Source organism: Chaetomium globosum, genomic scaffold (assembly GCF_000143365.1).
Source record: "Chaetomium globosum CBS 148.51 scaffold_5 genomic scaffold, whole genome shotgun sequence".
NCBI classification, from domain to species: domain Eukaryota; kingdom Fungi; phylum Ascomycota; class Sordariomycetes; order Sordariales; family Chaetomiaceae; genus Chaetomium; species Chaetomium globosum.
In genome coordinates, this window is record NT_165980.1 from 890,815 (window position 1) to 906,299 (window position 15,485).

Below are 15,485 nucleotides of genomic sequence, written 5' to 3' on the forward strand. Positions count from 1 at the left end.
TTCAGAGGGGGTGGTTGGGGTGAGCTGGAGGGGGGACTCACGATATGGGGTGCTTGATGGGCGGCGCACAGCTGGCAAAGATGACCTTGCGCGCGCCCGCCTCGCGCGCCATGCTGACAATCTCCCTGCTGGTGGATTCCGCGGACGATGTAGTCGTCGACGAGGCACACGACGCGGCCGTTGAACTCAGACTCCATGGCGCTCAGCGTGCGGCGCACGCTCTTTTGACGCGCCTTCTGGCCGGGCAGGATGAAGGTGCGGTAGACGTAGCGGTTCTTGATGAAGCCGTTCGAGAAGGGCTTGCTGAGGCGCTCCGACACGACGGCCGCCGCCGTGTTGCTCGTCTCGGGGACCGGGATAATGACGTCGATCTCCTTTATGCCCTCCTCGCCGAGCACTTCACGCAGCTTGTCGGCCAGCTTGGCGCCCATGTTCTGCCGGCTGGTGTTGATCGAGATGCCGTCCATGATGGTGTCGGGCCGAGCGAAGTAGACGTACTCAAAGATGTCACGGCTAGTACGCCTGCGCCTCGGCGACCTGGTGGAATTGCGGTGTGCCACCCTTCTGGATGAACACTGCCTGACCGGGGAGGATGTCCTGGAAGTTGCGGAACCCCAGTTGGCGGAGGGCAATACTCTCCGACGCAAGCATGTAGTCCGTACCGCCTTCGATCGTGGCCGACGGCCGGCTGCCCATGATCAAGGGGCGGATGCCAAAGGCGTCGCGGAAAGCGAGAATACCAAAACCTGCAATCATGGCTGTGGCAGCCCATGCGCCCTTGCAACGCTGATATGTCTGGGCCAGGGAGCTGAAGATGTCATCGACGTTGACGCGGGCCTTACCCGTTTCGTTGAGGGCGTTGGCGAAGACATTGAGCATCAGCTCGCTGTCCGAGTCGGTGTTCACATGGCGGTGGGCCTCCTTGTCAAGGTAGTCTCGCAGCTCGTTCGCATTGATAAGGTTGCCGTTGTGCGCAAAGCAGATGCCATAAGGGGAATTGACGTAGAACGGCTGGCTCTCGGCACTCTGGGGGAAAGGAGTCAGCTTGAGCACACAACAACAACCAAAATACAAAGAAAGAAGACAGTAAGACCTACCGAACTCGTCCCCGCAGTCGGATACCGCAAGTGGGCAATGCCCATGTACCCGGGCAAGTCCGAGACACGCTTGCCATCCTCAAACACCTTGGACGCCATGCCATTGCCCTTGCACTGGAAGATGCGCCCACCAGTTGCGCAGGTCGCGACACCACAAGCATCCTGGCCACGATGTTGGAGGTAGTAGAGACTCTCGTGCAGGTCAACAGCAGCATCGGCGCTCGACGAGTCGGCCAAGATAAGACCGAGAATGCCGCACATTTTGCCGGTTCCTTTGTGGAAGGGGGTATCAAGTCAACAATAACAACAAGACAACACACAGAGAACGAATTGGATCGAAAGAGCAACTCTCTCTGTTTGTTGGATGATTCCCGAGGTGAGAGAGGGAATTCACACAGGTGTGGGAGGAGAGTGCCGAAGTCGGTCACAGGCTTGTTTGTTGACCACGCGACGAAAGCACGCACGGTTCCTTCGCTAGTGAGTGTGGCAAGAGATGGGGGATCGGACGAAGAGAGGCCTAGAACAACAAGCCCTCAGGAGACAATGGTAGTTCACCGCCGTGGGAGAAGGGCCAAAGGCAACAGGCGGTGGCAAAGACAACCCGAATATGCTTCCATTTTTCTAAAAGTTAAGAGTGGTTTTTCGGTTGCTGGAGACCGGGCACCGGCATCCCTCCATATATGGCGGGGAAAATTTTCTGGAGGGGCACGTTCGCTGCGGGGCAAGCTTGCAGCGTGCATGCTGTGGCGCTGGGGAATCAAGATTGCTGCTTGGCGGTCGTTATCCAGCTTATCCGTTGGTTGCCGCTGCAACGGTTGCCGGTGCCCGGAACAAACCCAGGTTACAGTGGGTTCCGGAAGGAGACCGGAACATGAACAGAACCTCGAGGCTCAAAGTGACATGGGACTTGCACCACAACATTCATTAACCTTAATTCAACTTTGGGTTACCTCATTATCACTGTGGTAGGTTAGGTTGTGTGTATGCTGGAATAACCCTACATTGAATGCCTACATAACATTACCAAATCCCAAATAAAGGATGCCGGTGAACTGCCTAGGGAGTTACCCATCCAGTCCTCCTTGACCTTGCTGTGGTGTTCCCCCGACTTCCAGGCATGGCACTGTCCTGTCAGACCCTCTCTCCTGACTAGGCTCTTAGTAACCACCCCTCTCCCCTCATGCAGTCATCCCAAGTAATATGCAACAATCTAGGCTGTTTAGACAAAGGCGCTGTTTCCGGCCCTCCACACCAAGAGAGGAAAAGAGGAAGAGGGAAAATAGAGAGCAGATGAATCTCCCAAAACGCCTATTGATGCCGCGGGGGTTGCAAAGGAATCCAGTCCTATTCCCAATTTCAGCAAACTTGGGCGCTCAAACCAATTCAGCCAGAGCTTTGGCCCGGTTCTCTTCGATCGCTTTGACAAACGTCTCGTAAGGGGTCAGGGTGCCCAGGGCCCGGCGCATATGACCGTTGACGATCTGCAGGCCGTAGATGTAGCTGGCGTTGACCCAACCGAAACTGCCACTTGGTTAGCACCTTCTCAACAGCTCTCCACTTGCTTGCTATTAGGTGGTACTCACCCCTCCTTCGCCACGCCCTTGAAGTCCAGCCCCTGGTTTCCATACTCGGCATCGACGCGGTGGGGATCGATGGGCCGTGTGACATCGTACTTCTCAACCACAACGCCGTTGAAGTCGACAAAGGCCTTGGTGATCATGAAGAGCCACTTGTACGCGAGTCGCTCCGCCTCGTCGGTGAAGCTGTAGCGGTACAACCCGGTCCAGGCGAGCATTTGTTGCGGTGCCCAGCCGTAGGGATAATCCCACTGTCGGTTTGGTCTATCGAGCCCAATCTCTCCGCGGCTTTCCTTAGTGCCAGACAGCAAGCCTCCATAGGCCTCGAACCGCGGCAACGCCTTGGTCACCATGGCGGCAGCCTGCTTGGGGCTGCTGACGCCCGCCCAGAGGGCCCAGAAGGTGGTGGCGCTCTCGTAGTCGCACCGCTGGCGCTTGGCTGTGTCGTAGTCGAAGTACATGCCTGCTTCCTCGCTCCAGAGGTACTTGTCAATGGCCAGCTTGCGGCGCTTCGCGCGGCGGTCCCACATGGCCGACGTCTCGACGTGGCCGGGCTGCATGTCACCGACGCAGTACTCCGCTGGGATAACCAACTTGTCGCCAAACACGTTGCGGATGGTGCGCCCGATGTCCGACTCGTACTTGAAAAGCAGGGAGTTGAGATCGATAGTGGCCAGATCGGCACACACGCCCTCGAGGCGGTACGAGGTGTCATGACCCGACTCACGCACGGCGCGGTCGTGCATGAAGTAGTCGTCTAACTTGGGCTCCTTGATTTTGCCTGTGTTGTACGCCTCGACGAACTCGTTGAACGTGACACCGTGCTTCGCGACGTACGGCTCCAGAAGGTGGAAAAAGTGGTCAGCCTCCGTCTCAGGCGGGACGCCGAGACCTTCGGGCCTGTACCGAGAGAGGCCGGTGACCGGGTCCAACCGAGGTTCCGCCACCCAAACGCTGTGGTACTCTTTGATCGCCGCCAGGATAGCGGTCCGCAAGAAGTCGGCCGCGCCAGGCTCGTGCTTGATCTTGTCGTAGACCCGAAGGGCCATGTCCGTCAAGAAGGGGGGCTGTGATCGGCAGAGGTAGTACGACCGCGTGGCGTTGAGGATTTTGCCGTAGTGCTTGATGCAGAAGCAGAAGTTGAGCACCATGGACTTGGCGAGGTCAACCCTGTCGTTGACTAGCAACCCCAGAGATTCCATGTAGCTATCCCAGCCGTACAATTCATTGAACCGCCCTCCGGGGACGACAAACGGCCGACCCTTCAGCGTCTTCTCCCCCGTCTCTGGGTCTGTCTCCTCCTCCATGTCCACTGCCAGCAGACCGGGCTTGGAGTTCATATCCCGGACAATCTCGGGTGTGATCTTCTCCGGGAGAAGCTGCACATCCAACCGGATATCGGGCTTCTCCTGCGCTAATTTGGTGTAGTATTCGTATTGTTCCGGAGCGCCCCTCGGGATGTAGATGCGTGGTCGAGGATCGTCGGTCCAGTCCTTGGGATCCCGCGCTGCAACCTCGATGCTCGAAGCGTCGATGCGCCGTGTCAATCCCTCCCAAAAGTGATCACGGATCAAGCGTGACAACCGGTTGACGGGGTTCTCATTGAGCCGCGCCTCGTCGAGGATGATCTGCTTTCGGCCATATTCTTTAGCGAGGGAGAGCTCCTGCAACAAGTTGGAGAGCATATAGGTGCCTCGGATGTCGAAGCGGTTGTATCCATTGGAGGCAGCTGTGCGGAGGCTGAGAACCTGAGGTTGTTTGTCAATCTTCCCCCATCACGCAGCATCTTTGCTTGGCTTTCTCACCTTGGGTCCGTTGTCTTCAATGGTGATTTGCATGTTCTGATCTGTGTCCTCCTGCGCTTGTAGACTCTGGAGTGTCGGCTCGACCTGGATCAAGAATTTGCGGGTATGGGGCATGGTAGATTCATCTACGCAGGCAGTCGTTAGTGGATGGGATGTGAACATTTCGGTGATGCTCTTACCGTGACTCCCTCGTCTGTACGGGTCAGGCGTAAAGAACCGCTCCATCTGCTTCAGCAAGCCATTCTATTGCAGATATTCCGTCAGCAATCGCCCAATGCCCACCCAGAACACAGGGCTTGGTGATGCCTACCTGTGAGTAAGTGCGCGTCCGAGGACCAGCACGGTTGTTCCTATGGCGGTCTTCGGCGGTATAGTAGGTTTTCGCATCGTCGTAAACATTCGGTACGTCATCAGACAATTTCCTCGTGTGTAGACTGGGGGGAGGAGGTGCCGGACCCGCCATTTGGGTTTCCGGATTAATGGGCATCGTGAACGAGCTCGGTGGAACGATCAATGTGTTCGATGTGGTCGGTGAACGGGCGCGACTCGGAATGTAGGCTCAAAGCGACACTCAGTCTGTGCTCGTGCCTGCTTTCGCGAGTTGGATAATTAGCTAGGTTCTCAATAGGTCGAAAGAGAATTTGTACGCTCTTGTCGCTTGTTGGTTGCAAGAGAGAAGAAAGGGACGAGACTGCTGAAGGGGCCTGCGGCGTTGCTGGGAGAACTTGTCTCACAATCGGTGTAGCATCGGCCGGGTTGGGGAGCTTTTGGGGAGGACAGGGTCCGCAAGGTGTGCCACTTACCGCAGCGAAAAAAAGACCAGGGGAGCGACCGAAATTGGGATTCGATCACGGGGGCCTAAAAACTACCGCCAATCTGGAAGCAGCAATGGGGCTCGGCTAGGGGGCGGATTGGGGCGAAAAACAGGGCTGAACTTTTTTGTTTCTGTTGGTGGGTGTCTCGGGTGTGCAATGCGTTTCTCGGGACAAGAGCGGACGGCGTTGTTGTTGGCTTTGCGGTCCTTGCACTTTGCCGATGATCGGACAGCGTCACGCAGCTTTGACTAGTTGATTCTTGAGGTTGGCCGTTTTCGGGCGTGTCAAACGTTATCTCGAGCTGACAGTTGTCATAGAATGTTGGGACAAGATTGAGAGTTGAACGAGTAACGTTGAAAGTTGAGTGCCTGTAAAGTAGATGGTCTGTTCGGACTGGGCAGCTGTTGGTGGAGTCCGGGTGGCAAGCCCACGATACTTTGGCGACAGGCAACTTTGTATGTAGATCTCCCAATCTCTTGGCTCACAGAGATGACACTTGGACAAGCTGATGGTGATCACACAAGATGGAGCTATGGGCCCAGGCTTGCCAGGCTGTGTGTATTGTCATTCACATCCTTTCCAGCTGTCTCCGGTAGGAATTTGCAAAATGGCAGTTCAGTACTTGTACCAACCCAAAATCTCGAGCTCGGTGTTCCTGGTGTCGTCACTCTGGGACCCCAGGGCTCCTCTGTAAGTGGATTGCCTCCAATGTCACAGCCGGCTGGCTGCGGGGATCATGACGCTGCGGATGCAACATGGCACTAACAGAACGGCTCAGGGCCCACTATGACGGAGGCGTTGTCTACACAGTATGTTTCAGCATCCCTCTTCCTGTTCCTTTCCACTCGCAAATCTCCAGATCCTAGGTAGGATGAGTTTACGTGGCTTCGAAATACAATGCCGGGGCCACGGACATGGAAGTCTTCCTACTTTCTTTCGACACCGAACTCTTTAGCGCGGTATCGGAGCTCGTTTTCGGCAGCTGACAGGGGCAGGGCAGCACACCAAGCATCATTCCAAGCAGCCAATGGACCCCCGCGCACCCACGCCAGAGCTCTGATACCCCGCGGTGTCATCCCGCTTCCGGGAGGTTGGAGATTGGGAAACCGGAACCGAAAGACGAGCAAGATCCGCCCGTGACACAACAATCTTACTCCCTCCGTGATATTTTCTCCCCTCTTCCATTCCACTTCACATGACCTCCTTTCGAAGCGCTTCCCGTGGTTCCCGAAGCTTGGTACCTCCTCGCAGCCCGCTAGACCAAGTCAGGCGATATTCAAAACGAAATAGCGTGGGGGTCGAGGAGCGGAAGGGACGGGAACGGCATGAGAGTCCATCGCCATTTTGGGAGGCTCGAGGAGGAGGAGGGCAGCTGAGATAGGCTCCCATAGTCTGCTCTTTTGTTGATTCCCCTTTTCCAACTCTTCAAAAATAACTAGAAATGATGTGCAGCCCACCGCACACGCGCGCCAAGCGCCACCAAGCATTTGCACTGGTTATTCCGGCTGCGAGCGGGGAAATGCATATTTTTGCTGCTCAGTGGCATGGCTACGAATCGACAAGTTCTTTTTTCTATGCCTCTTCACGTCTAGTCTCCCTCGACCTAAATCCATGGAAAGCTGGCTGAAATCATGTGGCGCGGTGGGCTTGGACGACCTGGAGCTTGCCGATTTCCCGGTCACCGGGCGCGGTGTCAAAACACTGCGGCGTTTCAAGAAAGGAGAGAGGATTCTCACCATTCCATCTGGCATTCTCTGGACGGTCGAACACGCATACGCTGATCCCCTTGTTGGGCCAGTTCTGCGCTCAGCGCGGCCGCCCTTGTCCGTCGAGGACACCTTAGCTACCTACATTCTCTTTATCCGTTCTCGCGAGTCGGGTTACGATGGCCTGCGAAGCCATGTGGCGGCCTTTCCTACGAGCTATCCCTCAAGCATCTTCTTTGCGGAGGAAGAGTTGGAAGTTTGCGCTGGTACTTCACTGTACACCATCACGAAGAAGCTGGATCGATCCATCGAGGACGATTACAGGACATTAGTCGTGCGAGTGCTTGCACAATCTCGAGATCTTTTCCCACTCGATAAGTTCAGTATCGAAGACGTAGGTATTATATACGCATGTGATAGACGTTTCAACTGGACTGCTAAATGCCGCTTCTTCCCTTCGTTTTAGTACAAGTGGGCGCTGTGCACCGTATGGAGTCGTGCGATGGACTTCGTACTGCCCGATGGGAATTCGATTCGACTTGTGGCGCCCTTTGCGGATATGTTGAACCACTCGTCTGAGGTTGAACCATGTCACATCTACGATGCGTCGTCTGGAAATCTCTCTGTCCTTGCGGGAAAAGACTACGAAGCTGGTGATCAGGTACGTTCGTCTTATTCTCTGATGGTAGTTGCTCATTTACTTACGTCGGGGCTATTCCATTAGGCTTTTATCTATTATGGATCCATTCCGAATAGTCGGCTTTTACGTCTGTATGGCTTTGTCATGCCCGGTAATCCCAACGACAGCTATGACCTCGTTATTTCAACGCACCCAAGTGCACCATTTTTCGAGCGAAAGCAGAAGCTCTGGGCATCGGCGGGACTCGATTCGGCCTGTACCATCTCCCTCACTCTCACCGATCCGCTACCGAAGAATGTCCTTCGGTACCTCCGGATTCAGCGATTGGATGAATCGGATTTCGCTGCCATAGCGCATCGGCAACTCGCTGCTGCAGATGAGAAAATCAACGATTCGAACGAAGTGGAAGTCCTGCGGTTCTTGGTAGAATCGTTCTGTCAGCTCCTGGACGGTTTCGGAACGCAGCTGGAAAAGCTGGAAGCGCAACTCGCGGAGGGTGTCTATCCTTCGGGAGGGAACGCATGGGCTGCGGCGCACGTCAATTTGGGCGAACAGCGGGTGTTGAGGCTGGCGAGAAAGAGAGCCGAGGATTTGCTATCGGCGGTGGAGAGCGGGAGCGGCGATGTCAGGGGCTCGCTGCCGGTAATGGCGCGATGCGTAAATTGTGAAGCGGTCTCTGCCCAGTTGATGTTGTGCGGAAGGTGCAAGGGCCATTCCGTACTGCGGGCGGGCGTGCCAGGTCACTCACTTCACAAAGCACAAGGCAATATGTCGAGCTATCGCTTCCAAGAGTGGCTCTTGAGATGAAGGTCTTGGTAGCCTCCATAGGAAGCGGCCTGGGCCCTCTCCAGCAGTACATAGGAGGCACATGGAGAGCGTTTACCATGCAGGATATCCTCTAGTACATGCAAAACATCACATGACCGCCCAATCATCGTCCGGTCGGCTGAGATTTCCCAGAACCCCAAACATCACAATCCTCCGTTTCTGATGGAAGAAACATGGACGTTTCTAACGTGGGGTTGATTAGAGACTTGGCAAGCAGCATGGGAAGGCTCTTGGCATCTTCTCACAGCTCGCTAGGCCAGTTCAGGTAATTTCATCAAGGCAGCGTGGGGTTCGAGACGCGGCGGGTTCACCTCTCTCACTCTTTCCATCAAAAGCGGCTTAATAGTCCACGAAAACAATACAATAACTATTGCAGATTTAGCTTTTTTAGATGCCGCTAGCTTGTTTCTGCGGATCTAATGATATGCTCCTGAAACAGGCCCCCGGCTACGCCGCCTTCGGCCTTGTTGGCCATCTTCAGCAGCCCCTGCATTGAACCCAGCTGGGGGGGCCCAAGCCATTCTCCAACCATGACCCAAATTCCCACCCCCAGCGTACAACCAAAAATGTAGTTAACCAACAGCCATCATTCGTACCATGCTATGCAGAAAAAAAAAGGAAAAGTATAACGAACACAAGACAATCTGGAGAAATAGAAGAGGGCAAGGGGCAAGGTGAGCCGGCAACACTCTGGTTAGTAATCCTCCAGCTCACTCGGGTGCTCCCACTTGATGGGATGCACCAGCATGCTCCTCAAACACATACGGCCGGTACTGCTCGACCTCTCCTCCTCCGCCTTCCCCCCCCTCAGGGTCCCCTCACCGGAGCGACCCCCGTTCGGCCCCCGCCCATCATACTGCGCATAGCCCAACCAGCGCCTCCACAACAAGCCCGCAAATTCGCTGTGGTAGTACCAGCTGGTGCCCTTGTGGTTGTGTTCGTTGCGCAGGTCGAAGGGGCTGCCACGGCCGCCGCTGGAGTGGTCGCGGCCGCCGTTGAAGGCGCGGTCGACGGTGGCGAGGTCCCATTCGCGGTCGATCAGGACGGGGTGGGGTGCGTAGACCGCCTTGAGCCCGTGGTGCAGTGCCGCGGAAGCCGGGAACATCTCGCTGAACATGGTGTGGTGCAGCCGCCAGTTCTCTTCGTGCATGACGGCGAGTAGGCGACGGCTGAGTCGTGACGCGGTGATGATGGCGCACCGCCGTGGAGGTACTGGTAGGGTGGTGCTGTAGCCCGTCACGTCCTTGGAGAACACCCACCCGGAGTCTTCGGCGTCGAATAGTGGGTTGAGCGTGATCAGGTCGGCTTCTTCGCCCACGCCGCAGGCCGGGTCCGCGCGTGTGGCGCACTGCTCCGGGATGAACCCCTGCCCTGCTGCTTCGCTGCGGAGCGGGGTGCGTCCGGGGAAAGCTACGGGCCCGAAGACGGCGGAGCGGCCGCTGGCGACGGTCTCGCGGTTCACGAGGTCAGTGAAGTTAGCCCAGTCGCCGTGGTACCGCGGGATGTAGTACTTGGCGGAGCGCTCCCAGGCTCCGACGCGGGACTGCTGCTTGCCCCATTTCCCGAGGCGGTCGAAAAGCTCGTAGTAATTGCCCAGCCAGCGCATATCCAGCTCCCAGTTCCAGAAGTGATCGTACTCGGGGTGGTTCATGGCGAAGTACTGGAGTGGCATGTGCGCACTCCTGTAGACGCCGTGGATATCGCCGCCGCTAGGGTTGGAGAAGCTACGTCCAAACTGTCCCGGGATAAATCAGACGCATCTGGTCCTGAGACCAGAGCGTGCAAATGCTGTGGAATTCGGCGGGCACGTAGTCATCGAGAATTCGTTGGGCCGTTACTGGGTCTGCCCAGATGGCTTCGTTGTCGTCACGGACGTGGAGCAGGAAATGGACGTTGTACTCTCCGCCTGACTTGAGAGCGAGCTCCGATATCATGGCGCGGAAGTTGAGGACTGCGTGGTGCGTCCACTGGTATCCAGTGTATACCCGCACGACAACGGCGGTTCGCGATATTTTGTCCTTCGGGCGCTCGCTGTGTGAGAAGGACCGGCCGGTCTTTTCGGCTGGCGAGGCTACGGATGTTTGGCTTGGGGCGTTAACCTCGACGAAGCGGTTCTTGTTGGATTCGTAGCATCGGGACTGTGCGTCGCCCCAGTCAACGTTGTCGTAATTGATCTTGCCCGTCTTTGCCCATACGGCATCGTTCCCTGCTCGCTCCGTATCCATACCAACTTCCACTCCTCCTTCCTCAAACCGGTAGCCTAACCCGTAAGGACCATATCTTCCAAACCTATCGAAACAGACATCGTCCCTTAACCCCAAGAGGCTATGGGAACCAATGACAGGCTCCGACTGGCCCTGGATTAACCCGTTGTAAGCGTAGAGGTCCGGGACGGGAATCTTGTTGTCTTTGTCGAGATAGCAGGGTTGGACCTCGTGGTATTTAGCGGTGTATGACGACGACTCGTAATCAGGCTGCGGTACAAATGGGGTGGGAGTGGGCAAGCCCGTGTACGAGATCGTGAGCGGGAACGGTGACTTTTCGTCCTTTTGTCTAGGATGCTCTGGTTTGTAATCGGAGGCGGGAACGAGGGCCTTTAGGCCGAGGAAGAACCCGTCGAGACTGCCAACGTTAGAGTTTGCTACGCACCTTAGGGGCAACATCCGGGGTTCTCACTGCTTGAACTTCAGCCAGTGCGGCATTCCTTCACGCCAAACTGGGGTCGGCGTTTTGTCCGGCCCGGTTACCACCACTACAACCCCAGGATTGCCTTTGGCGGCGTCGTTAATACCATTGCCGCGTGCATCCTCATCTGGGTTGGCTTTCGCCAAACCGAGCAATCTCTCCCTGCGAAGACCTCTCTTGCTGGAGGTTAGTGCGAGGAAGAAAAGAGAGATGGCCGCGGCAGCCCAGAGGATGAGCTTCCGGTATAAGCCATGGCCTAGCAATATCCGTCCCCGGACCTTTGACCTCTGGCGCACTGAGCGAGGTAGGAGGGGCTTTTCGTCCTTGCTGAGGAGACGCGACAAAGATGAATTGGTTCGGGGAAGGAATGTGGGACGCTCCATCGCTCTAGACTCGGGAGACGGCAAGCTGGTGCGCGATCAAGTTGGTGCGAATCGAGTTGGTCTTTTGCTGGCCAGCAGTAGGCAGCTTGTCATGAGTATGTAGAAAGGTTGGCTTACAGATGCAGCCCGGAAAATGAGACAGGACGGTGAGGGAAGATGGATGTCGTGTCGGAAATGAAAAACAACGAGGACGAGCGCGACGACCTTAGGTAAGGGACTCAAGGCAAACGTCACAAGGCACCGGCACTGGACAGGCCAACCAAACGAGACTAGCCTGAAGCATGACCACCGCATGCGCAAAGGTGGCGACCCATGCAGGCACGCGGGAAATAGGTATCAGAGAAGGCGTCAGACAGCGTCCTCGGTCTGGGCCCGCACAAGACACCCACCCCCTCCCCTCCCCTCTGAGCCCTAAGCCGTGGTTACGGCGGCCGACTAGGCCCCAAAGCTTCGCATCCCCACAGGGGTGCAGTCATCGGCAGATAACATCCAATGACACTCATGTCAGCCCTGTGTGAGAGCCTCACGGATCGCCGGGAAACCGGGGTGGTTCTCGCATCCTATAACTAACAACATCCTTGACCGAGGTAATCAAGCTTCTAACCGAGCTGCGGCTGCGGCAAGTAGATGATCGATCCGGGGGAGTTAAGTGTGACAAAATGACCGATCCAGAAAAGATCGCTCCTGATACAAAAAAGAAGCCCAATGTTAGGTCTCAAGGCAAAATAATATCGGACGTTCGTTGTGATGGCAAGTGGGCATGTTGTATTTGGGGGCCGATAGATCGAGCTGCTGAAGATGCAATCGAGATGGATGGCCAGATCTGGATCTTCTTGGTATGCGGGCCCCACACCCCACACTTCTGGCTTAACACCGATTGGTCAAAGAGCCCTGAGAGGTTCCAGATCCAGCTCCTTCCAGAACTTCGAGCCTTGAAACACAGCACCAAACACTCCGAGAACTGCGCCACTTGCTGATCCCCCAACATCAGAGTTGGCCAGAAACGTCAGCCGAATCTCTACACCCGGATACCCGCCTTCGGGCCCGTCTCGGATCGGTATGGGGATCGTATCGCGGGTCCACACCATGGCTCGAGTATAGATGAAGCGGATGCCGCCAGGATGATCCGGGAGTTCCTGCCAAGCCGCCGATCCGTGAGAGACGAGAGATGTTGAAGGGTCCTCTTCGACGACCAAAACGCAACCGTTTTCAGATTCTGTTTCAAAGCTGCATTATTACATTCGCTTCATCACGACAACCCAAACAAACGGAAACGGGTACGCGCCAGGGCGCCGCTGTCGATCAGCCGCCAAGAATAGAAGCTTGAACCAACTGAGGCTCAGCAACTTGAAGCTGTAACGAGGTAACTAGCTGAGGAACCACAAATATTACTCACCTTCTTTTTTGCCTTTTCTGTCTGGTTACGTTTTTCTTTTCTTATCGGTTCTCTTCTATCACCCGAGCGGGACTCGCCAATATGACTGTTGTTAAAAAGGAGACGAAAACGCCACAACGGCTCGTAAAACTCCCGGGCGTTCTCAAGTTGACCCAACCATGGGGTCGTGCCCGTTTCATATCACGACGCTGCCTTGGAAGCGGGACGATCCGCGACTGTTGGCATTAAGCCACCCGCACATCCCTCAGCTCAACACATTATGTGGAACCCAAGCCACCCCTTAAGATGCAAAATGGGTAAGCAGCCTACCGGATGTTGTGGCCATACTGCATCTCCAGATCTCGGCCGAACACATGCTCCCGAACCACCTCGAAACAGTGCGCATGTCTAGTTTTGTAGCGCCGCCATATAGCGGCGTTAAAGATCTCAACCACAGCCTGAGGCAATGTGAACTTGCACACATGCTCCCGCCGCACAAGCAAGGAGGCACCTCAAATCCCCTTTGGCCACTTCAGCCCCGGGCCCAACATCACATCCGAGCAGTTGTACCACATGGAGTTCGGAAAAAAAAACAATCCACAACAACCAGACCATTTTTTACGGCATACTTTGCGATCTTCCAGTCGTAATTAGCCCTAAACATCCCCTAACCTCCTCCCTCTTCAGAACTTTAGTGCCTATCCGCTACCACACTAGAGTGGCGTCAACGTACCTATGTACCACCCCATAAATCAGCACCTCCCGAGCCGAGATAAACATGGTTACATTGAATAGATAGTAGCATATTCCTTTGGAAGTGTGGCACAGGGTCCGTCATTTCGCCGTCTTCCACAGTCTACTCGCTCCACCAGCCCTAATTACACAGTCCTCGCCCATAAAAATGACCTAGGGGAGGTTGGGCTTACCTATTTGAGAAAACCATCATGGGCAAGCCTGTAGACTTGACAACTGAGAGGCATCAAAGAATTTGGCGTGTTAAAAGCGGCGCCGCAGAGTCGGCCCAGGTAGCTCGGTTGCAAGCTCCTTCCCTGGCTGAATTTATGGAGTTGACGTTCACCACCTCTCCTTTTTTTAGTTCGCTTTTTTTCAAGACATATCATGGCTGACACCTGCAAGTTAATAATAATACTTCGAACCGCAGATAACCAGCGCACCATTCCTGTTTTCTAATGCTTGGGAATTTTGTCACAGTGGTTCTTTCTTGAGCAAGAAGAGAAAAAAGAGTTGAGGATGCTTTCACATCCTCTTTTCAGTGCGGTTTATGTGGATCGAACACATGACCTTCAGATTTCAATTCCCGAAGTTTTACTTCAGTCTGACGCTCTCCCAACTGAGCTAAACCCGCTGAATGATTGGTCTTCGAAAAGAAAAGAAGACTCATATGTGGAATGGGGGGTGGAGTTCGGTTGAGGGGCCAGTGGAACGACAACGCGAAGATGGTTGCACACAAGTGGAGCACGGGAGTCAGCCACCCCCGCATTCTTCCATGGCCATAACCACCTCTCGCGTAAATGGTCCACCAATCCGGTTCTCCGGGGAGCGGTTCCGGGACTACCAAAGGACTTGGAGTTGCTGAGGAGAAGACCAACCCCCTTCCCATATGTCCCTGGAGCTACTGGATGCGTGTAAGTGGCCTTCCTGGGATACTGGCAATAATATCTCTTCTCACACAGTAAGAAACTCATCAAGTCAGATAGGGCAAAGATACCTATTGACCGCCCCATGGCATTGGCAACTTGCGGCTATGAACTCGCTGTCGTTCAGTCGTTAACTCTTCATCTTCCCCAACTCCAACACCGCCAACCACCCCAAGGACCACATGCGGGGGAAATTACAACGCAGGTACAGGCCGCCCCATACCACACACCAAAATGCCATGAACACCCGATGAACCGGATGCGCGAACGACAAATAGCCGTCCCATCAGGATTTACCCGGGGTTGGCTCGCCCGGGACGGGGCCAACGGGCTTGGCCTTCCGGTTAACTGGTCCGGCTGAACGCGGACGACTCCAATTCTGGGGTTGGCGCAGGCCGTTACGTCTATCACTGCTACTCCAACCTCTGGGGGGGCCGCCATGGGTAATATGGGATGACGAACTTGTTGGTCTTGTCCCGGGTCCGCGGTGTTGGCGTCGTGCGGGGAGGCGCCTGAAAGTTGTTTATATCACCTCAGCCTCCCCCCAATATTACCATCCTTTCCTACCTCCCTCCCTCGCTCCTCACCAACCTCCCCATCCCAGGTTGCCCCCCCCCCCTCCCCCCCTACCCTCACACCGGCCACCATGAAACTCTCAACCTCCATCCTTGCCTCCGCCCTTCCTTGCCCCGGCGACGAGCCCAGCTCCACGACCTGGCCGTGAAGGGCCGGGCTTCGGGGACTTTCGGCGCTGCCACCGAAACTCACGGAAAGCGCGAGAGGGGCGCCCTACCCAGAGGCGTACGAGCAGTACGAAGCCATTGTCAACGACCCTTACCAGATCGGGCCGACGACGGCCGAACAACGGGGTATAAGATGATCGTTCGTGTAGGCGGCATCGCGCTCCTTAAACTTC

At 55.6% G+C, this 15,485-nt stretch overlaps 6 protein-coding genes and 1 non-coding gene across 7 annotated transcripts; 1 reads left to right on the forward strand and 6 right to left on the reverse strand.

Moving 5' to 3' along the window:
• Nucleotide 1: 1 nt before the first annotated feature.
• Nucleotides 2–1,358, reverse strand: CHGG_07117 (uncharacterized protein; the record flags this gene model as incomplete). Its single annotated transcript, XM_001224772.1, has 4 exons — nt 2–24; nt 86–441; nt 521–1,026; nt 1,098–1,358. 4 exons carry the CDS (start codon nt 1,356–1,358, stop codon nt 2–4), a joined length of 1,146 nt encoding a protein of 381 aa, XP_001224773.1.
• Nucleotides 1,359–2,470: 1,112 nt separating this feature from the next.
• On the reverse strand, nt 2,471–4,942 carry CHGG_07118 (neutral trehalase; the record flags this gene model as incomplete). Its single annotated transcript, XM_001224773.1, has 5 exons — nt 2,471–2,618; nt 2,681–4,422; nt 4,480–4,604; nt 4,659–4,722; nt 4,790–4,942. The coding sequence occupies 5 exons, from the start codon at nt 4,940–4,942 to the stop codon at nt 2,471–2,473; spliced, it is 2,232 nt and encodes a 743-aa protein (XP_001224774.1).
• An 841-nt stretch (nt 4,943–5,783) lies between these two features.
• Nucleotides 5,784–8,447, forward strand: CHGG_07119 (uncharacterized protein; the record flags this gene model as incomplete). The annotated part of the gene is made up of 5 exons (XM_001224774.1): nt 5,784–5,984; nt 6,063–6,103; nt 6,887–7,394; nt 7,467–7,661; nt 7,725–8,447. The coding sequence occupies 5 exons, from the start codon at nt 5,784–5,786 to the stop codon at nt 8,445–8,447; spliced, it is 1,668 nt and encodes a 555-aa protein (XP_001224775.1).
• Nucleotides 8,448–9,162: 715 nt separating this feature from the next.
• CHGG_07120 (uncharacterized protein) lies at nt 9,163–11,131 on the reverse strand (the record flags this gene model as incomplete). The annotated part of the gene is made up of 2 exons (XM_001224775.1): nt 9,163–10,147; nt 10,197–11,131. The coding sequence occupies 2 exons, from the start codon at nt 11,129–11,131 to the stop codon at nt 9,163–9,165; spliced, it is 1,920 nt and encodes a 639-aa protein (XP_001224776.1).
• A 2,106-nt stretch (nt 11,132–13,237) lies between these two features.
• CHGG_07121 (uncharacterized protein) lies at nt 13,238–13,526 on the reverse strand (the record flags this gene model as incomplete). The annotated part of the gene is made up of 2 exons (XM_001224776.1): nt 13,238–13,300; nt 13,386–13,526. The coding sequence occupies 2 exons, from the start codon at nt 13,524–13,526 to the stop codon at nt 13,238–13,240; spliced, it is 204 nt and encodes a 67-aa protein (XP_001224777.1).
• Nucleotides 13,527–14,185: 659 nt separating this feature from the next.
• CHGG_11293 lies at nt 14,186–14,277 on the reverse strand. Its single transcript has one exon. It is a non-coding gene; the product is annotated as a tRNA-Phe (tRNA).
• CHGG_07122 (uncharacterized protein) lies at nt 14,243–15,010 on the reverse strand (the record flags this gene model as incomplete). Its single annotated transcript, XM_001224777.1, has 2 exons — nt 14,243–14,544; nt 14,800–15,010. 2 exons carry the CDS (start codon nt 15,008–15,010, stop codon nt 14,243–14,245), a joined length of 513 nt encoding a protein of 170 aa, XP_001224778.1.
• Nucleotides 15,011–15,485: the final 475 nt, after the last annotated feature.